The sequence below is a fragment of the Ceratotherium simum genome, chromosome 28 (genome assembly GCF_057802395.1).
Source record: "Ceratotherium simum simum isolate JZ-2026a chromosome 28, ASM5780239v1, whole genome shotgun sequence".
Classification (NCBI taxonomy): Eukaryota; Metazoa; Chordata; class Mammalia; order Perissodactyla; family Rhinocerotidae; genus Ceratotherium; species Ceratotherium simum.
The window spans coordinates 38,590,073-38,614,821 of NC_141927.1; the positions used below are offsets into that span (position 1 = coordinate 38,590,073).

The 24,749-nt window shown below is 47.9% G+C and overlaps 1 protein-coding gene across 2 annotated transcripts in view; it reads right to left on the reverse strand.

Moving 5' to 3' along the window:
• The window catches only part of ANK1 (ankyrin 1), a 179,047-nt gene that overhangs the window by 65,786 nt on the left and 88,512 nt on the right, over positions 1-24,749 (reverse strand). For both annotated transcript variants that reach the window (XM_087418573.1, XM_087418572.1), the window contains exons 3-10: positions 12,178-12,276; positions 7,956-8,054; positions 7,245-7,343; positions 5,996-6,181; positions 4,785-4,883; positions 4,223-4,321; positions 3,822-3,920; positions 468-665 (exon numbers count right to left, since the gene is read on the reverse strand). In XM_087418573.1, coding sequence (XP_087274699.1) covers positions 468-665; positions 3,822-3,920; positions 4,223-4,321; positions 4,785-4,883; positions 5,996-6,181; positions 7,245-7,343; positions 7,956-8,054; positions 12,178-12,228 — 930 coding nt within the window. In that variant the 5' untranslated portion in view covers positions 12,229-12,276. The remainder of the gene's footprint in view (positions 1-467; positions 666-3,821; positions 3,921-4,222; positions 4,322-4,784; positions 4,884-5,995; positions 6,182-7,244; positions 7,344-7,955; positions 8,055-12,177; positions 12,277-24,749) is intronic.

A 24,749-nucleotide genomic window follows, 5' to 3' on the forward strand; every position in this document is an offset into this window, starting at 1 on the left:
ACTGTAAGCCCCTCGGCAGAGGAAGGATGCTTAGCTCAGGCCATTTCACTCGCCCCAAAGCAGATCAAAAAGCCAGGCAGTCTCTAAGACGTCACCATCCCTCAGCTCTGGGCCTGGTTCAGATGGAATGGCACCCCAACCCACATACCTACCATGAACACTACTTCTTGAGTCAGGTCTCCTTGGCCCAAATCCACCCTTGACCTCATCCTGATACCGGGGGCCACGGTCATGGGTGCAGGAGGCGACCCCCAGCTGGATGTGGGGGGAGTGTGAAGGTTACCATCCTGGCTGTGTGTTGCCATGCCTCCTGGACCTTAGCAGGCACTGCCACTTTCTAGGCCCTGAATCTCAGGAGTAGTTCCAGGCACCAGCTGGTGCCCTTCCCACGAGGTTTGGCCATGCAGTCTGGTCCTGCCTCCCTCAGTGCTTGCCCCTCCGGCACCTTATCCAATAGCCCCACTCACCAGGGCTCTGGAGTTTGGTTTGGCCCCTTTATCCAAAAGAACCTTGGCCACTCTGTGATGGCCACAGTGGGCTGCCACGTGGAGTGGGGTCAGGTGGTCCAGGGTGATGTCATCTATCTCTGCGTTGTATTGCAGTAGAAGTCGGACACAGTCAAGGTGGTCTCCCTGAGCCGCCATGTGAATTGGGGACAAGCCATTCTGAGCGAAGAGGAAAAAACAAGTAATCGCAAAGGTTTCTGGAGACAGAACACAGCACTTCAGGGCAATTATTCCAACCTTACTTCTTACTCCTTCTCTATACAATGCTCTGTCTGGCTCCTGAGGGAGCATGGTTCATTCTGGCTTCCCTGCTCATGCTAGTCTCTGACGGCAAACATTCTCCTTTCCACCTAGCCAAATCCTCCAAGCCAGCTCCAGCCAGGCCCACCTCTTCCATGAAGCCTTCCCTGACCACCATAGCCTTCTCTGGGCTTTCTCTATCTGCACTACTCACTCACACCTTATTCATAAATTTGCCAAATTGTATTTGTAATTAACTTTTCAGGTGTGTGTATCTTCTCTCCTTCCTTATAAGCTTCTTAGGATCAGTGACTGTGCCTAACATCTCCTATATGCCTCACAGTGCTCCGTACATGCATGTAACACACATAGTGGTCCTTGATTAATGAGGTTTGAATGAATGAATGACGATAAACTAGAAGTTGGATCTAAATCCCTCTGTTTGTTGCCCCTAACAAATGCACATCACTTAAAAAAATTTCACTAAGGATTCTCAATGTTTCTGAGATAGAAATTTATTTTAAAAAACACTAAAGACAGAAGAGACTCATTCATTCAGACATTGATTCAACAAATATTTATTAAATCATTAATGTGTACCAGGGATGGGTTAATCTCTGGGGAAACAGAAGAGAGTGGACATCATCCCTGGCTAAGGAAGCTGGTAGACTAGTAGATAAAAGATAAGGAAAGAGACACATTGTTGCATTCAGTGTGGTGACACCAGGGGAAGCATGGTCGAAGCACAGAGGTACACAGGAGTGGGGAGTCACAGGAGGGAGGGACACAGGGAGAGAAGGCTTCGAGGAGGAAGTGATCTCTGAGCTAGGACTTCGCCAGAAAGTCAAAAGGAGAAGATTCTCCCAGCAAAGGGGACAGCGTGTGCAGTGCCACAGCAAAGGGGACAGCATGTGCAGCGCCACAGCAAAGGGGACAGCATGTGCAGCGCCACAGTGAAGGGGACAGCGAGTGCAGTGCCACAGTGAAGGGGACAGCGAGTGCAGCGCCATAGCAAAGGGGACAGCGAGTGCAGTGCCACAGTGAAGGGGACAGCGAGTGCAGCGCCATAGCAAAGGGGACAGCATGTGCAGCGCCACAGTGAAGGGGACAGCGAGTGCAGTGCCACAGTGAAGGGGACAGCGAGTGCAGCGCCATAGCAAAGGGGACAGCATGTGCAGCGCCACAGTGAAGGGGACAGCGAGTGCAGTGCCACAGTGAAGGGGACAGCGAGTGCAATGCCACAGTGAAGGGGACAGCGAGTGCAGCGCCATAGCAAAGGGGACAGCATGTGCAGCGCCACAGTGAAGGGGACAGCGAGTGCAGTGCCACAGTGAAGGGGACAGCGAGTGCAGTGCCACAGTGAAGGGGACAGCGAGTGCAGCGCCACAGAGACAGCTGTCCTGGGGGAATTCAGGGACCTGCACACAGTTAAACACACAGGAGGGCACAGTGTGACGGGGCATGGAGCCAGGCTGGAGTGGCAGGCAGGAGCTGCATCATGATACTATGAGCTAAGGAACTGGGATGTTGGCTTTCAGAAACTGACAACTGAAAGAGGACTTTCAGCAAGGGAGAAACCCAATCAGGCTGCACGACAACCAATATTAGTGTTATGGACTGAATTGTGTCCCCTCAAGATTCACATGTTGAGGCCCTCACCCCCAGGAGCTCGGAATGTGACCGTATTTGGAAATAGGGTTACTGCAGATGTCGTTAGTTAAGATGAGGTCACTAGTGTGGGCCCTAATCCAATCTGACTGCTTTCCTTGTAAAAAGGGGAAATGTGGACACAGACACACACACAGAGAAAATGCCACGTGATGATGAAGGCAGAGATCAGGGTGATACATTTATAAGCCAAGGACACCAAAGATTGCCAGCAGACCACCAGAAGCCACGAGAGAGGCCTGGAACAGATCCTCCCTCACAGCCTCAGAAGGACTGATCCTGCCGAAGCTGATCTGGAACTTCCAGCCTCCAGGACTGCGGGACAGTGAGTTTCTGTTGTCTGAGCCACCCAGCATGTGGTCCTTGGTTACAGCAGGCCAAGCAGACCAGCGCAGTTAGTTACCACTATTGCATTTCAGAAAGCTCTGATCACATCTCCCAACTCAGGTCAGAAGTCTTCAGTAAGAAACTTTTATAACCATTCTTTTTAGCCTCTTTCTAATAATCTGGATAATATAAAATCATTACTAACTTGGAACATTAATATAAGTTTAAATACAGGGCCTCTGTGGAAAAATGTCGAGAATTTCCTGACCTAATAATACAGTTGGCAGTAGCAATTTTGCCTTCACTTATCCGAGGATTTTTACTTTTACATGTACTTTCAAAGATACCATCTCATGCGATCATCCTCTACAACCCTAGGAGAGAGGAGCAGAGCTCTCCAGATGAGGAAACTGAGGCACAGAGAGGGTAAGAGACATGCTCAAAGTCACACCGCAAATCAGGGTGGAGGGCCTGGAGGAGGGACAGGCAGCACCAGGCAGTCTGACAGCTTGAGCCCAGGAAGACTTGAGACCCCATACTAGAACTGAAGGATGGGCCTTTGCTCTGGCCCCCAATGGACTTGAGAGGAACTGTTTTGTTTTCTGTTTAACTTCACTCTGGTCTAGCCCTGGCTCTAAGACTTCTTGGAGTGCTTAGTTCCTGTCTTTCCTGGATCCAGGATAAGAGAGACAAGGGTTGATGGAGACCTGTAGTAGGCAAATAGCCTGCAGGTCAAATCTGGCCTGCCGCCTGTGTTTGTAAATAAAGTTTTATTGGAACTGGGCCGCTCATTTGCATACTATCCATGGCTGCTTTCCCACCGCAATGTGACAGAGACCATGGCCTGCAAAGCTTAGAAATATTTACTATCTGGCCCTTTAGATAAAAAGTTTGCCGACCTTGATCTAGATAATAATTAGAGCTATACTGAGTGCCTCCTGTGTGACAGGCATTGGGGTAAATGTCACACACAGTTAGTAGTGTTAGCATCTCTGGTTCTCAGAAATGGGATTTGATCCTGGGTAGCCCTGACCAGGAGCCCTGCCTAAAAGATGCTCCTCATGTAAAGGAAGCACGCACCTTGGTTTTGGCTTGGATAGGTGCCCCGTGGTCCAGCAGGATCTCTGAGATTCGCACGTGCCCATTCCGAGCTGCACAGTGGAGAGGTGTCAATTCATCCTTTAAAAGACAGAGTCAAAAAGAGAAAGCCCCAAAGGTACCCATCAGAGGCCATTTGGAGAGAAGACTGCCAGCAGCATCATTCCAGCCGCAGATGCGCGCATACCTCCTTCAGGACCAGCACAAGACCTTCAGCGCAGTCTTGTAATATCTCCCACCGTACCCTGCCTCCTTCTGCAGGGGGCTCCAGGAGGCTGGATGCCCCATCACTGGCTGGTCACCGAGAGCCCACCACTCCAGGTGAGGCTCTGGAAGGCAGAGTTCCCTCCCCTGGCCTTGCCACGGAGCTCGCTGGCACCCACCTTGGTCCTTGTTTCTATCTGGGCCCCGCGGTCCAGCAGGAGCCGCACCATGATCACGTTCCCCCTACGGGAGGCGATGTGCAGCGGCGTGATGCCATTCTGGAGGGAGGAACAGGGACCAGTCAGGACACCGCATCTTCCTCTTGAATGCAGCTGCTGTGGACCCCACTCCCCAGGGGCCCTCGTCCCAGCCCCACAATGGCAACAGTACAAGCAGCCACTTTAAGCCTGCTGTGAGGACATTTCCCACCTAAGAAAGATGTAAAAACCTGTGCGGACTTGACAGCATTGCGGTTAATCATAGCAAGCTGGCCAAGCCCAGGTCTCCCCGAGTCCACACAACAGGCTGGAAGAAGCCAGTCCTCTGCCCTCCAGATTTCTCACCTCTAGAACGGGCGGTGGTTAGGAACCCACCCACTAGCAGCCTTGACAGACACCAGGGCTGTCCCACCACAGGCACTCTGCAGTGTGGGGGACATCCATGGTGCCACAGCGAGAGGCAGGAGCGCCTAGATTCTAGACAACCCCAAACCTGTCTGCGGGGCCTGCCCGAGAGCCTCACCTGTGGCGTGAAGTTGACACTGGCTCCCCTGTTGAGGAGTAACTGGGCCACGTTGAGGTTCTCGTAGTGAGCTGCGATGTGGAGGGGGGTGAATCCCGTCTGGGGCACAACAGAGAGGGAACAACGTGTCACATGCCATGTACTGCCATTTCTATCTCAGACTCAGCCCAGGGATTCTGAAAAAGCTGGCAGAGCCAGAGGACCTATCCATAAAGCAGATGTTGACTGACGAGAACATTTGCTGAAGGGGTCAAGAGACACTCTGTGACAAGTTTCCTTCAAAAGCTAGGTGCTACCCGAGGGACCCACACTCTCTGTTTTGTGGTTCACATGGACAGAGCGTCGCTCAGGACTGGCTCACACTCTGCAGGGCCCATTCATCTGCATGGTTGCTTATGAAGAGGTTTTTATGAATGAATGAAAAGTATTACGGGGTCCATGATCTTAATCCTAGGGATGGTTTCATCCCCCTAAAAGGGTGTGATGCCTCAGCTGGCTGGCCAAAGGCAGCCCTTTGACCGCTTGATGGGTCTATTGTCATCATTCTGTTCTATAACCTCAGACCATGCCCAATCCAGGCAGCAGTTTTCCAGACAAAACCCAGTGACCATGGGTGGGGGTACTAGGTAAATAACTCCGTGCAAATCGATTCCCAGTATAAGAAAAGTAACTAACAGCCTAAACTTACAGATAGTGGATCAGTAGTGCCTGAAAACATCAGCCAGTGTGTTCAGGTGGCTAGCTGTCCAGTCCCCTTGGGGAGCCCCTCTATTTCTCACCTCCACATGTGGGGATACCACCCCCAACCCCTCCACCAAGGGCAGCCAGGGAAAAAGAGCAGGATAAAACCATAGACCACCACCTGCTGGGATTCCAAAGTTTCACTCTGGCCAGAGACCCACACTGCCCCGCCTAGACACTTTTCTGGATGACCTGGAGCAACAAGAAGCTTGCCTGCCCCACGCCAAGCACATTTTTCTTGGCATTCACCAGGGATTTAAAGTGGGGCTGTCCTCTCTGGCTCTGATACGTAGATGGTGGGAACCCAAAGGCACCGTGGGAGCTGGTGCTTGGTGTGCGTGGCTGACACCATCTCTGGTCTGGGTTCGTTCTTGGGGAAATTGTTGGGAGTTGATGGTGCCTCTGTAACCCACAGATCTCCACAGTCCAGGCCCTAGAACTCGCTCAGCCCTCCGTCTGGCCACCCTCACCTTGGAAAGCACGTCTGGGTTGGGGTCATTCTGCAGAAGCACCGCAGCTGTCCGGGTGTCATCATTGCGGGCCGCGATGTGCAGGGCAGGGAGGCGCACCTTCCCTCTCGTCCCGAAGTTGATGAGGTGTGCCACCACGTTCTCATGGCCCTGCTGCAGAGCCACGGCAAGAGGTGTGAAGCCATCCTGGCCAGAAGAGAGGAGGAAAGATTGATTTGCTCCGACCACATCTGACCACTCACTGCCATCAAGGTAGGACACGCTTCCACACTGCAGGGCTCCTGCTCATGACAGGCCTTCGGCCTGAAATGACCTTCCTCCATTCTCTGCTCGTCAAAGCCCTCCTCATCCTTGAAGCTCAGCTTAAGTGCCACCTCCTCCCTGAAGCCTTCCTTGGCCCCACTTCCTCTGTGATCTCACAGAGCCTACAGTAATTTTTCTTGAGCACTTATTTAATTTTCCTGTACAGCCTGTTCCCAGTCTGACTGAGTGCTATGAGAAGCTTCTCACTACCCTGGGTTTCTTTGCCTATGCTCCCTCTCACCTCATCACTGGCGCCAGGATAGTGCCTTGAACACAGTGGATGATCATTCATTTATTCATTACACGAATATTATTGAACACCTACCAAATGCTAGAAACCATGCCAGGCACTGAGATTCAGTTGTGAGCTCCTGTTATTAATCCCCTCAGTTGAATACTGAGGGGCACAGGACTCCACGAACTGGTGAAGCAGAAAGATAACAGTCATAATCGTTGAGTCTTACAATGTTAAGGGTCAGGAGAAGCCTTGGGTCTATCTAGTCCAGTGTCATCATTTCATCAATGACAAAACTCAGCATCAGAGCTGAAGTGACTTGTCCAGCATGTCCATCGGGTTCATGGCAAGAGCCTTTCTCATTAAGGTCCAAGGTGGACTTGTCTACCCTACACACGCACACCACCCCTACCCCGTCCAAGGAGCCTTCAGTGTTGGTTATAGTGGAAAGGACACACTGACTCTGGTGGCATTTCTCTGATATATGTCTAGGCTTTCCTCAAGACCCATGACTTTGTCTCTTGCTCCTTCGCAGAGCCCGACAGCACCCAGGATGATTGTAGTGACCTGAAGGTCAAGAGCACTCAATGACACTTGACACTGATCACAACAGAGGACGCATCTCAAGCCATGTCCCAGGGAGGCAGGACCCACAGCGATGTCCTGCACCTGGAGACTTCCAGCCGTGGGCCATTTTCCCAGGGCACTTACTTCTGTGGCTACATTCTGATTAGCTCCATTTTCCAGTAAAAACTTAACCACTTCCAAGTGATTCTCTTGTGCTGCCATGTACAGAGGTGTAAAGCCTTTCTGTAAACCAGGAGAAAAAGTCATTAAAATTCACCCACAATAGTGAAAGATGCTAAAACTGGTGCAAAATCCTCTAAACCTGAGGACAGCTCTCTCTTCATCCTATTTTCACCTAGTCCCCAGGGCAATAACCCCACCTGTATCTCCAGTTATAAAAACTCATTGCTATTTTGAAATGGCCTAGTGGGATTATTACGAAAGGCCACAAGGTGGGGCGACACTCCATGGAAGTCTGTTTCTGCCCCTCACAGCATCACTCAGCCTCTTGCACACACCATCCCCTCTATTTTCACTCCCTTCTTCATCTACCCCCCATGTCTCACCCCCCAAACACAGTTTCTCCCCAAATAAGCCATAACTAAACGTATTATTTGGCTGGTTTACTGAACAGAGATGGGGTCCACAATGACCAAACACATTGTGTAGCAAAAGCAGGAAAAAATGATAAAGGATGCTTTTGTCAGTGCTTGGAGACACACTGCCAATAAATCTAGACTCAGCTACACAGTGTGTGTGGACTAATGCAGTAGCCAGTGTGCCCACCATGTAACAGAGACGCAGGTAAAGAAGAAAGTCAATGACCTCCAGCCAAGGATCGGAGAGAACCATCACCTGAGACTGAGCGTTGACATTGGCGCCATAGTTGACCAGCTCCCGGACCACCTCATCCTGACCAGCGAGGGCGGCGATGTGCAGAGCTGTGTTCCCTTTCTGAAACACATGGAGGGAGGAAAGAGAGGAGGTTTCCCATTGGGCCTGTGTAAGTGACTATCAAAAGTACAGGAACAAGGTGCTAGTTGTGGGAAGGTGTGGTGGCTTTCTTTATGACCAAAAGGGGCAGACAACATGTGTGTGTGCGCCTGACCCATCAGACATCTTGACATAGTACTGAAAGCCCCAGAAGGAAAATGCCTCCGGTTCTCTGTGACAAAATTATGTCAAAGAAGAAAACAGCCAACTTCTCAACAGGAATCAGCTGCATGCAGGGGCAGCGTCTTGTCATCAGCTGACAGACGGTCAGCGTTCCTCAGGGGACACACTCAGGGTCTGCCAGGCCAGAGGCCTTCTCTGCACTTCCAGCTCCCCACAACCTGTAACTCTGCAGGACAACGTGGAGCGCCAGGAGGCCCGGAGCTCCCAGAAGAGGATGCTGAACAGATCCACCCCACGGGCTCAGCTCCCTCGATGCTGTTACACCCACTGACCAAAAGCTGGACCAAAGGGACCGAGGGAATGAGAGTGAGTGAGGTATCAGACAGAAAAGGAAAGCAAAAAAATGTGTAAGGGAGGTGTGGTACTAAAATAAACTCTATGCTGCATGAAGGGAAGAGAAGGCAAAGATGAAAGTAAGTGGGGGAAAATAGAATAAAATGTGGCAAAGAAAGAACATTTGCCATATTAATAAGTAAAATATAATGAACAAGCATGCTCCAAATAAGAGAGGAGAGAAAAACCAGAGAGAATAAACACTAGAAGAAAATGAGGTACACAGTTATAAAGTCAACTTTTAAAAGCTAAGAACTGACAACAGAGACTAAGAAATCAGGCAGGTTCTGAGGTGAGTGGAACGGCCAGGTTGTCTGGTCCGGATTCATCCTGGGCATTTAACAACAATTCCTCCACCGGGTTTAGGTCGAGCAGGCTTCTCCTGTTCCAGGATGCCGGCCTTCCTGGCAGGATCCTTCCTGCCTCCTGGGTGTCCAGGGGCTGGATGGTCAGCACATTTGGACTCCCCTACGTGACCCACTGGCACCTCTGCTCTGTGAGAAGCAGGCAGGATGGGCCCAGCTTAACAACTTCCGTCAGATAGGGCAGGTGAGAGAAAATGCAACCACAGCTGGATCCATCTGTCCCTCTGCTACTCAGGGAGCAGAGATCTCAAATGACCTCATTTTTTCTAGTTCAGACAGTATATAGTTTTTAACTAAACTACACAAATACTTGCTAATCCATCTCAGGAAACTCAAACCCCGACAAGCAGGGACTTCAAACCCAGTCCTTGTGCTGTGGCCGTCTGTTACCTGGGAGAAAAGCATCCTCACCCAGGCAGAGCTGAGCAGCATGGGGTCTACACTCTGTGGCCACCCAGCCACTGCTGCCCCAAGGCGGGTGAGCCGGCCCCACCAACGGCGCCCTGGGGCTGGAAGGGGCTCAGGTCTTGGTTTCTAAAGCGTGGCCTGTATCAGGCAGGAGTGTCCGCTTGTAGCCTCCCGAAGTCATCTTTTTGATTTCTCCTGAAGTCCCACTTGATAAACAAAAGGGTTCTTCCTCAAATATCCATCAGAGAATAAGGGCCAGAAATGAATTTATAGATGCTAATTAATCACTTTTCATAGAAGTCCAAAGAGCCTACATTTAGAGCACCTGGGTCCAACTCACTTGCTGTACCAAGTGGAACAGGGCTGTTGGCACCAGAACCTTCTCTAGAAATCAGGACTCTGAACTCCAAGTCTCCCCGTTTAGAAGAAGGAGACGTGCCGTGTCCATTCATTCGCTTGTCACACACTGAGCGTGTGTGTGTGGCAGGCACTGGGCCAGGCCTGGAGGTACAGAGATGGCTGAGACTCAGGCTCCTCACCCTCAAGAAGCTACGTAGGATGTTATTTTCCCTCTGCCCCTTCCTTCATGAAATCACATGACATCAGAGCTCTCCCTGGATAAATCCATGCGGAGGGAAGCCAGTCAGAGGTGGACCCCGGGCTGTGGATCCTGGCCACGCCATGTTCTGGATCTGGGCTGAGGGCAGCACTGGTGAGGAATGAGAACAAAGGGAATGAGGACAAAGGGCCCCCCATGCGCATGCTGCAAGGCTCAAGAAGGCGGCCCCCTGGCCTTGGGTTGGGAGTCACAGGCAGAGGGGTGCCCGGCCTCTGTGTTCTCTGTCCCTCCCTCAGCATGAAGGAACATGCCCTCGAAGAAGCTGGAAAAATTTCTTAGCTCTATTTGGATCCACAAAGACCCAACCTGTCCATTTCCAGGGAGTCACAGAGCTCATGGAAGGGAGGGTGGGTGCAGCAGGTGCTGAGTGAGTACACGTGGAAGGAGTGCTCTCTCCCTCCACCACCAGCTTCCACTCCGAGGGCGGAGGTGGCAGGATGGGGAGAGGCTGCTTTGTTTTGTGCTTTTAAAATTTCTAAGCACAGTTTAGGAAACTAGATTGGTTTTGGCTTTTTATTCTTTTTTTAATCTTTCTCATGCTTGCGAGACCCATTACAATTCCCCAATCTGTTATGACTCTTGCTTAGCCCACGGTTCCGGTTTCACTCTTTTTTTCCTCCCTCTGTATGGCATTCAGGAACCACGTTGGCTTATAAAATTTCTATAAATAACAAAGACACACCAAGTGTTTGCTTGCGAAATAACAAGCAAAGTGGGAAATTCGGAAAGAGTCAAAGTGCTGAAGCAGAATGTTTTTGCAGCTCTTGGAGGGACGCCCAGAGAGGAAAAGCCGTTCTGGCCCGCACAGCCCGTCAGATGGCACGCTGCTTGCAGCCAGGTATGTGAGAGCATCAGAGGAAAAATAATTGCATCCCCTTCATCCACAGAGGGAGCAGGGTGGAAACAACTGGTGTTTGTCGTTGGGTTAGAAAAAAATGCCCACGTACGTTCAGAAAGAGCAACTCAGTTTATTTTACCAGCTAGATCTTTTCACCTTCGGGAAATGACATGAAAATTACAGAATTTTACCTCAAAAGATGATTCTACCTTCACAATATTTTGGTAGTTCGCTTCATAACCATAAATTATATCTGTTCTCTACACATTGTTCTTCTGTTCTCTGCTTGAGAGGTGGCAAAATGTTTGCTGCATGGAATTGAAATTGAGGCTGGGTGTGAGACCAGGTTTAATAAATAGCAAATGACAAATAAGAGATGGGAGGGACCAGCCCAAGAGGAAGACCATGCAAAGTAACAAAGGAAGGAAGAGAAGAGGACACAGTACTCGAGTTAGTAAATAGAGGTGATTTTTTGTTTAGTTTAGTTTTGTTTTGAAATGCTGACTGCATGTTGCTTAATAAACAAATAAGACGCATATATGTAAGAAACAAGGCTGATTTTGCAATGTGTAGATGCATCAATTTCATGACTGTGGTTTCTGAACTTAAGTCACTGGTGTTTATAATCTATTTCTATGGGGAGAAACATATTGCTGTGAGAGGTTGATGTCTGTGCCAAATGCCTCCCAGGAAAGGAGAATGCTGTTCAGGTAATTAGGAAGGAAACAGGTTTGGGAAGGAAGACTAGCTTGGAAAGGCTAAGTGAGAGGGATCTGGACTGTCTTCTACAGCCCTCAGTAACAACACAGTCACCAATATTTATTACCAGACATTTTACATACACAATCTCACTTAATTTTCATATCAATCCTGTAACTAAGTATTATAATCCCCATTTTATAGATGAGGAAACTGAGGCTGCCCACTGGCTGAGTAACTTGCCTGAGGTCACAGAGTATGAAGCATCTTAGCTAGGATCTGGACCCAAGGCACCTGACCGTGGGGATTCCAGGGCTCTGAGCTCCTGTATTCGAGTCAAAGACCCTGGGGAAGCATGAAGCCACCGGGAAAAGGGTTTTATTTTTAGCTCTATAATCTAGTGATGAGGATGAAGTAAAGGCCCACTGACTCTTTGTGGAAACAGGGTCCTGTGTTTTTCAGGTGACTTCAGGGACTCACAGAACTAGGAAGTGATTGGAAGGACAAGAGAAATTCAGAAGCACGTGTGGGCTTCTCTCATGAAGGGCTGGTTTCTACAACAAGGTTTGGAACAATACGTGAGGGACCCATACACTTGAATTTTCAAAGAAAACCTCCCCCTCTTCCTAAGAGACGTACCTTGGTTGTCGTTTCTAGAATGATTTCTTTGTGCAGAAGTTCAACCACCATCTTCACATGCCCTTCTTTAGAGGCCAGGTGCAAGCCGTTCAACCCATTCTGTAAAGAGCAGAGAGGCAGGAAGAGTGTGGTCAGGGGACTATGCCTCTTGGTTCCAAGTGGCTGCAGTGGCCTTCCCTGCGAAGGGCTGGAGGGAAGAAACAGAGGGCCCTGAGTGGAGCCAACACAGCCTCTCCGAGCAGCTCTTCTGTAGGAGCATCAGATAACAGGAGAGCAGGGAAAGAAAGAGGGGGTGATAGCAAGACCACCACCCCCAGGTATGAATTGGGCGTGGAGAAGCTCTCACAAAACCAATAGATGACCTTGAAATTCAGATCTCGGCCAGGCCTTAGGCAGCCACTTAATCAAAATGGTATAGCTTCAACCCCCTGGTTCATTTTCACAGTAGCAACCAGAACAAGCAAAGAGGCAATACCAGTCCATCCTAACCATTTGCAGAGATAGATGTACATTTAGTCAAATAAGAAATTTTGAAATAAGGTCATATGAGAACTAAACACCACCAACCACCCAGCAATAAGATTTCCTCAACAGAAGAATGAGTATAAAACAGCCCCTTGGCCACCTTGCCATTTCAAATGTGACCAAAGCTTGTCTGCCAGTTAAATGTTAGGGGGAAAAAATGAGCAAACATTTTCCACGCCCAATCATCAGTCCATAAAAGCAGAACTCTCACTGACCAATAAAAGTCTCCACCGCATCTGGTAAAGCAGCCTGGCTCAGGTTTCACTTATCACCCTCCTGGTCTTCTGATCCCTACGCTTAGATGTCTTGAAACTTTCTGGCAAAAGCTGACTTCAAAGAGTGCTATTTAGAGCCAAAAATAATTCTGACAACATGATGGAACTAAATTTCAATTCCAGCGGATGAGTGGATCTGGGCTCCATATAGAAAGTGATTTTAGTGAGTCAGCAATCCCCATCTTCTCCTTTTGTGTTTTGTTTCTCTCTCCCCAGCAATTCTCCCCTCTTCCCCCACTCCTCCTACTTGTCTCCTTTTTCGGTCAACTCTTTTCCAGCATATTCCCTTTCAGGGGATGCCCCAGAGCCACTGCAGGCTCTGGCTAATAAGAAAGACCCTCGCCACCACGGTGGAGCGGCTTGGCTCCTGAGGGTGTGATTTGAGGGGTCCCTGACTCACCTATCCCCAAATATCTCCACAACCCCACCACGGGTGCCTGAAATTCTCACTCTCTCTTTGTGTCAGGTATCATTTTGAGGAGATTCTTGTTAAAACACAAATATTCTTCCTGGGAGTGGTAGTGCATTAACACACTAACAGATTGGTCATCCCGCTTTGCTAAAACCAGCAGAGGAAAGTACTGAGAAATTACTGCAGTAAGGAGACCCGGGACAGGCACCTCATGATGTGAGAACGGAGGTGTACAAAACTCTGTTTACGTCGGGGCCTTCGACAGGGCAAATATAACAAACAGGGGCCTTGGGTGTTGAAGAAAAGTGGGAGTGGGCTCCAAAGGGAACTTTACCTACTTCCTATTTAGATCAAGCCCGCCCTGCACCCCAAACACGCAGAGTGCAGTTAGCCAAATCTGCACACCAGCGCTGCCAGTCTTGCCAGGGCATGTGTGTGTGGGGGGAGGGGGAGGGCATGAGGGGACCTCTTCACTCAATATTTCCGTATGCAAATGCCTGAAAATCATCATTAGATTTCTTCGTCTTGTAGATTTTGTACTCCATTAAATGTAGGTCCAAAGAAGCGTTATTTACACCCCAGTGTAAATGAATTTATCAGATAAAGGCAGGTCAGAGCTAGTTTTGATAGCAGAAAGGGAGAAAGTGATTGAAGGCAGACAGCCATCCTTCAGAACAGGAATCTGGGAGAAGGAGAATAGCATTGGGAGGGAGTAAACCAATTGGCCTCAAATCAATTTGCAAAACACAAATTCACTGAAAAGCAATTTGTCAAGTGACTGGTGCTTTGGAAGCCTGGAGCTGCTGCCTCCAGCTTTTCGTCCTCAACTCTACCCTGGGGCAGGTCTGCACAGGAGCCCCTCCCCCCTCCCAGAGCACTGCGGTCTGCAATCCCCTCTTCGCATCCAGCAGCGGCCTGGTCTGGAAGGTTCTGGTCTGGAAGGTTCCGGCGCTGGGCGCAGGCACCCCGTGATGACTCGGGCATTTGGCGTGGTGTTTGCGGCTCTGGGAATCTCAGCGGCTGCTGCAGTCTGCTCGTCGAGGGGGCCTCAGCTGTGGCAGCAGCAAGTGCCGCGTGGTGCTGACTGCTGGAGTTTTCGTACTTGGGCAGCACTGTCACTTTCCATGAGCACTGATCCCGAACGCCTCGAAGCTGAGAAGCTGGCAAAGCTAGAAGGAAAACACCTCCTGTGTACCCCTCACGCTCCAGGGTGGCTGTCCCTGCTCTTTGGAGCCAGTGCCAGGATCTCATTCCAGAAGGATTCTAGACGTACTGTCAGCCCAGAGAATGCTGGCGTTGAAAGGTGAATGCTGAAGAAATCAAGGTCCAGAGGAGTCAAGAGATTAGCTAAGGTCACAAAGCCTTTCTAGAGCACAGCCACGCACAGAAACAACCTGGATTACCCAGGAAAAGAGTTTTGGTGTTTTTTCGCCCTCGGAACGAGTATGTTTCTTTTTATCAGATGATGAAAGCACATTTTCCCCTTTTTGACTACGTGGCAGCTCAGAGCTAACAGTCACTCACAATAATCATCCACATGGGTCTGCTCATGACCACTGGAGCTGATCTCCAGGATTTTACTCAGTGCCCTGGTCCATAGAAAGCCCCTCCGCTCCCCTCCTCGAGTCACCTGCCTCCCTCCCACAGCTGCACTCTTGGCAGTGGAGGGTGACGCTCTTCAACGTAAAAGGGCCATCTGAGGAGACCTGCATCTCTAAGAGTTTCCTGAGCTTCCACCCCAGATCCTGGCTCAAGGATCTCTTTTTATGACTTTTCATTTTTCTCACTTGATTTTAATTTGTGTGTTTGTGTTCAACACGGTCACCCTAAGTTACTTCCAAGTCTCTTCAGCAGTGATCTGAATCCAGAGCCCTCGTCAGAGCCACAGAAGCAAGCGCCGGCTGGCACGGCTATGGCAGGTATGCAGCCACCTGCTGCGAGCATTTACTTAACCCAATTCAGCAAACATTTACTGAGAACCTACTCTGCACCTGGCGCTGTGCTAAAGATAAATACAACACAAACCCTTATCCTTGAAGGTCTCGGTTTAGTAGAGGAAACAGGCATAAAAAATAAATGCAAAATCATGCAATAAATGCCAAAAATGGTATGTATAAGACTAGAAGCAGTACAGAGGAGAAAGGAGTTGCTCTGTTGAGAGGGTCAGGAAGCTTCACGGAGGCAGCCTTTCAAGGCAGCCTGCACACAGCAGGGTTACAAGTTCATTAACAATGGCAACATGAGAAGCCACGTCTGAGTTTAAATTTTAAACCCACAGGCTAAAATTTTAGAAACTACGCTCACAGCCATTCTCATCAAGTGCCCTCCTCTTCCTTTCATGAAGCATCTGAATTCAAGGGATGCACAACCATCCAGACCCACAGCAGCAAGTTTTCTCCAGCAATTGGCCTCAGCAGGTGGATGGCTGGTCGCCGTCCAGCAGCTGAAGTCACTGAATGCCTGCAAACTAATTTACTGCACACATACACTAAGGAGCTCATACAATTGTTTTATTAAATGCACAACTAGTCTATACAGGAGACCACTTCTGGTATTTCAAGAGTGTTTCATGGATAAATACCATATTTGATACTTTCTTTTTCTGTAAGCTGATTTTTTTATTGCTCAGATAAGAATAGGGGAGGAGTGCAAATTCTGTGAGCTCTTTGTTTTTAGCTGTAACTACAGACAGAGATGAACTGCAATCTACCACCCCTTCAAAGCCAGGATGCCTGTGTTTTATTTTAGTTAAGTCAAGTTGAAGTTATTTGCTAAAAGTGAAAGGCAGGCTGCTGAACTTGTCTTGTGTCTTCTCAGCTACTCCATCTAACCTTCACAGGCACTCCTCTTGATGCTGAGTGGCAGACAGACTGCTGGGGAGAATTATGGGGGGAAAGTCACACATTTCTTTCCCCAAATAACTGGTTGTAGAAGATAAACAAGACGGAGGTGGAGGAATATGAGAGTAAATGCTTCAGCTAAATTAGAAGCTGGGGAACAAAGCAAGAACTGCTTGTGGCCACTTTTTAACCACATGCCCTTCTCAGGGGAAAACACTAGCTTGCCAGATTCCTCTTCCTAAAGACACCTCCTTCTGGGTCTCCAATTACGTGTATGTTAGACTAGCTGATACTGGCCCACAGCTCTTGGCTGCTGTCTTCTGTTTTTCTTTCCCCACTCTTTTTTCTCTGTTATTTCAATTTTGATCATTCTACTGACTGATCTACAAGTTCTTTGATTCTTTCCTCAGCTGTGTCCAGTCCATTGATGAGCCTATTGAAGAAATTCCTCATCGTCAAAAAGGCATTTTTTTTTTATTTCTCGCATTTCATTTGACTCTTTCTTATAGTTTCCATCCCTCTGCTGAAATTTCCCATCTGATCATGAATGTTGTCCATTTTTTCCACTGGATCCTTTAACATACTAATCATAGTTATTTTAACATATTAGTCATAGTCATTATGATAATTCCAACATCCAGGTCATCTCTGAGTGTGGTTCTGTTGATTGCTTTGTCTCTTGACAGTCGTCTGTTTTTTCTTGCTTTTGCGTGTGTGCTGTAGTTTTTAATTGAATGCCAGATACTATGTGTAGAAGAGCAGTAAAGACTGAAGTAAATGGTATTTCTGCCTGGAAATGGACATGCCTCTTCTCCTGTGAAGTTGTTAGCATGGGGTAAGGGCTGAGTCAATCTAGTCAGGAGTTGACCTAGCTGGGATTTTGTTGTCTTGAGTGCACCACAGCCTTCAACTTCCTCTAGAGGTAGGCTGTTGTTACCTTCAGCTTAGAGTAGGAGTTGGGGTGCCAGACGGTTTTTCTGTGTTCCTGATCTCCCCTTGGCTTTCAGCCATCCCTGCATGCCCATGCCTCAAATGAGGTCTTTCTCCATGCTTTTGCCCATCTCCCAGCAGTAATATGCTCTTCCTTGTTATAAGGTGGGAGCATGGAAGTTCTCTTCTGTCCTAGTTCAGCTTCAGTCTTAGGCAGGCTGTGTTCCTGGACCTCAAAAGTGGGATTTTTTAAAAGCATTCCTTCCCCTCTTCTCTGTGGCAGTAAAATCTGCCTTGTCTCTCTACTTGGTCTTGGATGGGAGTTTCTTGCTCCTCCTCCAGCTTGTTATTGGTGTACGATCCTGGCCCAAGACAGTTTCCTGCCTTCCCCCAGCAATGGAGGGTTCTGCCTCCACCTTTCCTACAGCATCACTGGGTCTCTGCCCATGTCCTGGGGCAGGAATGTTTTCTACCCCTCCCCAGGGGCAGGGGCAGCTTGCTTCTATTCCTCCCCAGGAAGAATGGATTTTTCCTATGGTCTGAAGGTGAGAGGGTTTGTCTTTGCTTCACATGAGGGAAGAGTCCAGGGAAGCAGGCCAGGCTTTGTCTGTTTCTTTCCTCACCCTTGCCTCCACAGCCACCAGGCACCTCCTGCACTCTTGTGCCACTGAGGCAGCCTCTCTCTGTTCTTCTGACTTACCCAGTATTTCTCGTGAGGCCTGTGGAGAAAAGCTGGTTCCAGACACACTGGCCCACACTGGCCTCTAAGAATTTGTTAAGATTTTGGCTTGTATGGTAGCTGCCTCTTTCTCCTGTACTCTGCCAAAGCTGAAACGGTGACCCTCTCCTTGGAGGGGCTTGTTCCTCTTTGGAATTCAGTTAACTTGGTTGCCTTGCTACCTCAGCCCTCTGACGGGCTCAAGAAAAATTACAACTTTGTAGATTATCCAGCCTCTTCTTGTTGTTAGGGTGGGAGCAATGTTCTTTGAAGCATTTTACATCCTACATATCCCTGTACTGAGCCTCCAAGGCCACCTGGCCCCATATGATCTCGTTCCACATGGTTCTACTAGAGTAAACAACCTTCTTAGGCTGTTTTTTGGCAATAGTATTCATGCCAAGCACACACACCTGGAGTTTTTCATCTGCCTTTGCTCTTTTTCAGGTATAATGTCAATTTAGAGGATTCTTCTGGGAAGCAATCTGTCCAATGGCAGGGGGAGGAGATCTTAGCCAGGCTGTGTTTCTCTTAACATTTTTAAGAAAAAGAAAAAAGCCACATTCAGCCTGAATGATTTAATTTGGAGTATTTTCTTGTACCAACTGTGAGAAATTCCAATGGCAAAATACACAATTCCAGACATTTATTCTCAGTAAATGATTCCTCTGTTTAGCATCTCTGATTGCCCCAATTGCACTAATTGATTTCCAAATGTACAAATACAGTAGACATGTCATAGGAAATTTAACTCTTATCCTGTCCAGAGCAAAGGACAGTTTGAAAGAGAAAGGCCATGGTGTCCTGAGGTCCTCTCTCTCTTTGAAAATTCCAAGAACATCTCAACAGCTGATGCTTACACTATTGTGCACACACACAACCCTTCCATTCCCCATTCCTTTTCTCACAGCTGTTTATTTTACCCACAAACATGGCTGGCCCCTTCTCCCGTGGAGCAGGCAGCCTCAAGCTGTGTCCTGAGGACCTTGAGGTCCACCTGCCCCTCCCACCCCACGTCCCCTGAAACTCATTGTTTCAGTTCCCTATCCACCTTCTTTGAACTAAGCAATGTATTTCCAGAGGACTTAAGGTAACGTGCTAATGTAGTATCTAGAAAGCATGACCTTTTCATTCATAAACACCTAGTACCATGTTATTGGTTCAGCTTATTAGATTTGTTGGTTGCCATCTAGCCAGGCCCAGAGGCAACAGAGCACCAGCCAGGGGAAGTCTTCATGGGGAAGGAAAGGACTGGAGTCCTAGGAAGAATAAGCCAAGAGCAGTGGCAGAGAAAGCCGATAAGTCTGAGGACCCCAGAGTAAACAACAAGAGAGGTGGGGGAGAGGGACTTCTAGGTAACTTTGCCTCATGCAACACGCCACTTTACCCACACAGCTAGTAAAGAACCAGTCAGAAGATCTCGCCCCAAACAAGGACAAGGATGTACACATAGAGGGTCTCCACTTAGGTTTTTATGTTTAATAGCCCACTTTCCTACTCAATCTGGATTCTCTATTAGTTTATGATATCTGTCCAGAGAAGGTACTATACTCTATGAGACGGAAGTTTAGTTCCCCAAGTAACAAGCAGCCTGTTCATTTGTGACCTCTAGCTTTGCTCTATTATTGGGCCCTATTTGTGGAGCAAGACCATTGACATTATATATTTGCAGGTCTGCAGCCCTGAAATAGAGTATGAAATAAGAATTTAAACAGGGCTTATGGAGAGAAAAAAAGGATTGAAATGGTGGCCATTCCTACTCCAAATCCTGAAATTGAAGAGAAAGAGGAAGGGAAGAAAGAAAGGCAAAGACCATGGAAACCCAAGGCAGAGTGGACAAGGAACAAAGAAGAGATGATGGGGAAGGAGGGAAGGAGTGACTGTCACTATGGGCTGAGGAGATGAGGGAATGAATTAAGCTGCTAGCAAAAGATTATAAGAACAATGTAAATCTTGATTCCTTTCCTCAAATTGCCTGCATTAAATTTTCAGCCAAAACAGAAATGAAATCAAAAGTGAATGGGAGTTTTCGCATCTTCCCTTCTCTACCATTGCCCTTCCCTCCCCTCCCAGCTTGGAGATGTTGGCATCTGAGGATGCAGGGTAGTGAACCAGCAGGGTGCCTGCAGAGGTGTTGGCAGCAGTATGTCTGGTGTATGAGAAGGAGGAGGGGGCTACTGGAGTGGTTGGGAGATTGTTACCTCGAGCAAATAAATAAATATGCTGAGGATGATGTGAATCAATGGGAGGCAGGTTTCTCCCTGTTGGAAGCGATTCAAAAACCTGGAAAGAGGAAAGGCTAGAGAGAACCCTGTGGCATTGGACTAGAATTGGAAGTATTGGCATGAGCTCATGGATTTTATTCATTTATTTTTTTATTATCTTTTTTTTTTTTTGATGAGGAAGATTGGCCCTCAGCTAACATCTTTTGCCAATCTTCCTCTTTTTGCTTGAGGAAGATTGTCACTGAGCTAACATCTGTGCCAATCTTCCTCTATTTTGTATGTGGGATGCTGCCACTATGGGCTTGATGAGCTGTGTGTAGGTCTGTGCCTAGGATCCAAACCCACGAACCCCTGGCGGCCGAAGCAGAGCACACAAACTTAACCACTATGCCCCCAGGCCAGCCCCTCATGGATTTTAAATACATATATATAGAGAGATATAGAAATAGTTATAGAAGTGTATACACACACACACACACACACACTAACCAGTAGCAATGGGCACATCAAGTGACCAGATTTTGGTGTCTAAATACCATCCTCCACTAAAAGGCACCAGGATCCTTGGAAAAAGGGCCGATCCAGGGTTGGGGCAGAGACAGCACAAAATGACCCTGGGATAACTTGTGCCAGAAAGTAAGGAAATGCTCAAAGAACGTAAGGACATGTCAAAGAACAAAGAAGCCAGCTTATCAAAAGAGCTCCTATTGGCCTAACGTAGGTCTGAACCTCAAAATAAATCATGAGTGTATCAGACTACAACCCATCGAATAAAATAGGAACCCATGAGTCTGAACAGGTATAAATAAATAATGAAAAAAGTAAATCAATGGGGGAGGAGGAAAAGCCTATCCTTCAGTAGAATGCCAGCTACTAAATGCAGAAGAAATTATGGAGATGGAGAATCACTCTTTGGAATCATCATAGTGGTGGCTGATACAGGCAGACATCATCAATGTATGCCAAGGCTGGTGGCTGGAAGTTTGATGAGGAACAGGATATTGGCATTACGTTGGAATATCTCCCCACCCCCAACAAAATACTGATCAACTACAAAGGGAAAAATCGATGATTTTACAGTAGAAAAACCTGGCAGACACCAACTTCACCAGGTGATCCAGGTTAACATTACCAGGGATGGAAAGGGAGCATAATTTCGATGGTATTCCTGCCAAGAATGCACTGCCTTAGTCTGGTCATAAGGGAACATCAGCAGACTCTGTTGAGATTCAAACTACAGAATGGAAGACTGTCAAAAATATGCGAGATAGGCAAAGATGGAGGAAGTATTCCAGATTGAAAGAGACTGAGTCACGACAACTAGATGCAAAGTGTGTTCTGGATAGACTCCTGGAACAGAGAAAGAGAGAGGGAGAGAGAAGGGGGGGTTGGGGGATGGCAGCAAGAGAGGGAAGGAGTGGGGAAGGGGGGAAAGGAGGGAGAGAGAGAAAACAATTTGTCATTGGGGGACAGTTGGCAAATTTTAAGGGGTTTGTGGATGGTTGTCACATCAGTGTTATTTCCTAATTAGGAGGCTTATAAGGTGGTTATGTGGGAAAGTGTCCTTACCGTTCAGTGGTGCACAATGGGATGTTTAGGGGTGATGGGGAATTCTGTCATATATAGTTTAATGATAGATAAATAGATGACAGATAAGAACAAATGCAGTAAAATGGTAATAGAGAATCTGGGTGAGGCAAATGTGGGAATTCTTTGTACTGTTCTTGCAACTTTTTTATAGGTTCAAAACTATTTAAAATTTTAAAAAGAAAGTGGGGGTAGGAAGGAATAGTGGTAGAAGTGTAGAGGAGGCAGCTGGAGGAGCGGAGGCAGAGCTGCGGGTGACTCTGGGCTCTGCCTCTGGTGGTAGAGGACGGATGGCCCGTTCAGGCTCCTGCACGTCCAAGGACTCAGAGCCAGTCTGAGGAGTGAGCACACGCATCCCTCCTATTTCTAAAGGACCCAAGAGGTGCAAGCTTTACCAGAGTTCTGAGATGATTCCAGAATGGAAACCCAGAGTGCCATCAAACCTCGACAGGAGAGCAGCCCTCAGCCCTATGTGGGAACCAGCTGAGGGGGCAGCCTCTTCCGGAAGACAGGCATCATGTTCCGCAGGGCCATCCCACCTGCAGCCTCTTTCTGACCCCGATATTGCATGGCTCCCCACAGACTGCTTGGTGGGAGAGGTCTGCTAAAAAGATGTGCTCCTGGAATCTAATGAATCACAAGCCAGACAGAGCTGAAGGAATCGCCATGACCCTGAGGAAAAGCGCACTTCATCTCCTTTGCCAGCCTGTCTCCTGTCCAGGGGCGGGGAAGGGAGAACAAGAGCAGAAACCGAGAGGAAAGCGCTAGCTCAGAGAGAGGTGGCGCAGACGGAAAGGAACAGACCGGCTCTAAGTACCTTCCCTCGTTTGCTTTAGTATGATCTAAATTTAGCTCTCCGACCCAGGTAGTTCTTAAGATTCATTGTTTACTAGATATTCATGAGGAGGAAAAACACTCTAACGCTTTTCATGATCTTTAAAAAAAGAAAAATGAAACCCACACTATTTGAGAGCTCTGCAAAGAGATGAATCCACCCCAGATCACCTTCTCTCCACTCTGTACAAAACCTGCACAGCCTCCAGCTCAGAGGAGTCCCCAGGCTCAGCAGCAGAGCAGCTGTGGGGCTGAAGGCCCTCGGGAGATTGGAGGAGGGAGGTGAGCTCAGGTTAATGAGAGAATGGGATTCTGAAATCCAGCCCAGCGGCTAAGAATATCTCCTATGGACTAGAAAGAGCTTCCATGTCCGAGATCTTGGTATGCCTTTAAAAAGATAAAAGAGCCAGACCTTGAGAAGCAGGGCAGTGGGTTTAGAGGAAAGAACAGTGGATTAGGAGTTGAGGCATCTGAACTGTCCTCCTGATGTGTCACTTCATCCCCCGGGGCCTCAATCTATGTAACTTCAAAATGATAGAACTGCTCTAGCTCCTAGCTTCCTCTTAATTCCACAATTCCGGAATAAAACAATGCAACGGCTCTCAGAAAACAATTAAGATACACATGTAGAGATGCATAGAAAAAGGTATGGCAAGATTCACAGCAAACTGTTCACAGTGATTTGGGGGGTGGGGGCGTAGGGGGGCTCTCACAGAAGACTTTACATATTTCTGTATAGTGTGAATTTTTAAACAACTGCCATGCATTAATTTTGCGTTAAATTAAAAATCATGAAACAACTAAAATCAGGGATGCAGTTGTCAAAAACGTTTCTATCAAAGAATTCACAATCACATGTAAATAACCCCAGGCAAATTCACATGCATAGTCTATTCCAATCAGAAAGAATGGGAATAGTGTTTAGCATTTCCTCTAATAACCAGAGAGGCGAATCTTCTTTCAAGGCCCAGGACGAATGTCATTTTTCTCTGTGACTTTCCCTGTCCGTCTCTCATCACCACACCATACCCTATTCCAGTCCCCTAAAAGTGAATTGCTCTCTCCACCGTGTTCCCATGGCACTCGATGACTCTATGAGGGCCCTTATCAGATGGAATTGCATTTATCTGCTCTGTGTCTGTCTCTCAAAGAGGACTTTTGAGGTCCTATGTTTTCCTCACTTTTGTATCTTAGGTCCTAGCATCACACCTGGCACACAGTGTGAGCTCCACAGGCGTTTGCAGAATTGAATGCATATTCATGCAACCTGACACACACACAAAGCTATCTTTTTTTCCTTACATTCTCAAGACTGAGAATATCACAGCTAGTCTTCATATTGTAAATTCACAGCAATCAAACCATAAAGTGGAGGTTGGAGGGTATACTTTCCTTGCAATATATTCCAGATCATTCCTGATGATGCTACTCACCCATTTCTTGGTCCCTGGAATCCAGAGATGTCCCTGTTGTTGCTACAAATAGACATTTTAATGTAATTGGACTGTCAGTTAACTCCTCCTTAACCGAGAAGGAAGGGAAAAGGAAAAGGAAACCAGGACAGGGGAGGTCGCCCAGAGGAGCAGCAGGCCCTGCTGCACAGTCTCGAGTCCCTCTGTGGAGTGCAGTGCAGAGACGCAGGCTGGGAGCTGGGACAGCCCGGCTCTGGTTGAGGAAGGCTCTTTGCCTCTGCCTCCACGTCTTGGCAACCTCCCTTGTCCACCACGTGCTCTATCCACCTCCCAGGGGTGATGAAGGCATTAGAAGTGGCCAGGCCTGGAGAAGGGCCTGAGAAAACAGAGACACCGCAGAACTGGATCTCTGATTACTGAACCCCGTGGGTCACTCTGACTCATGATAAGTAATCCACTTACTTTAAAACTATAGATTAGTCATTATGATTAGCAAGATGAACATAAAATAGCTTATTTCTGCTGAGATGCAAAAGCAATTTATCTATTTAAAATAATTCAGGGGATGGAGGTTTTCAAGTTCCATCTTTTTCACTAATACCTTTTCTAATAGGAACCAGAACTTCAGAAGAATCCGTGGTACCAGGCCTAGGGGCATCTAGTGGCTTCTCTCGTTTACTTCTCTGCACACCACAGAGCGCCACTTTCTCAGTGGGGGCTGCAGTAAAATATTCTTCTCTCTCTATTATCACTATTCCAGAGCTGCAACAAGGCAGCAAGTTTTAAGAAGGCTTAATATTGCCATATTATCATA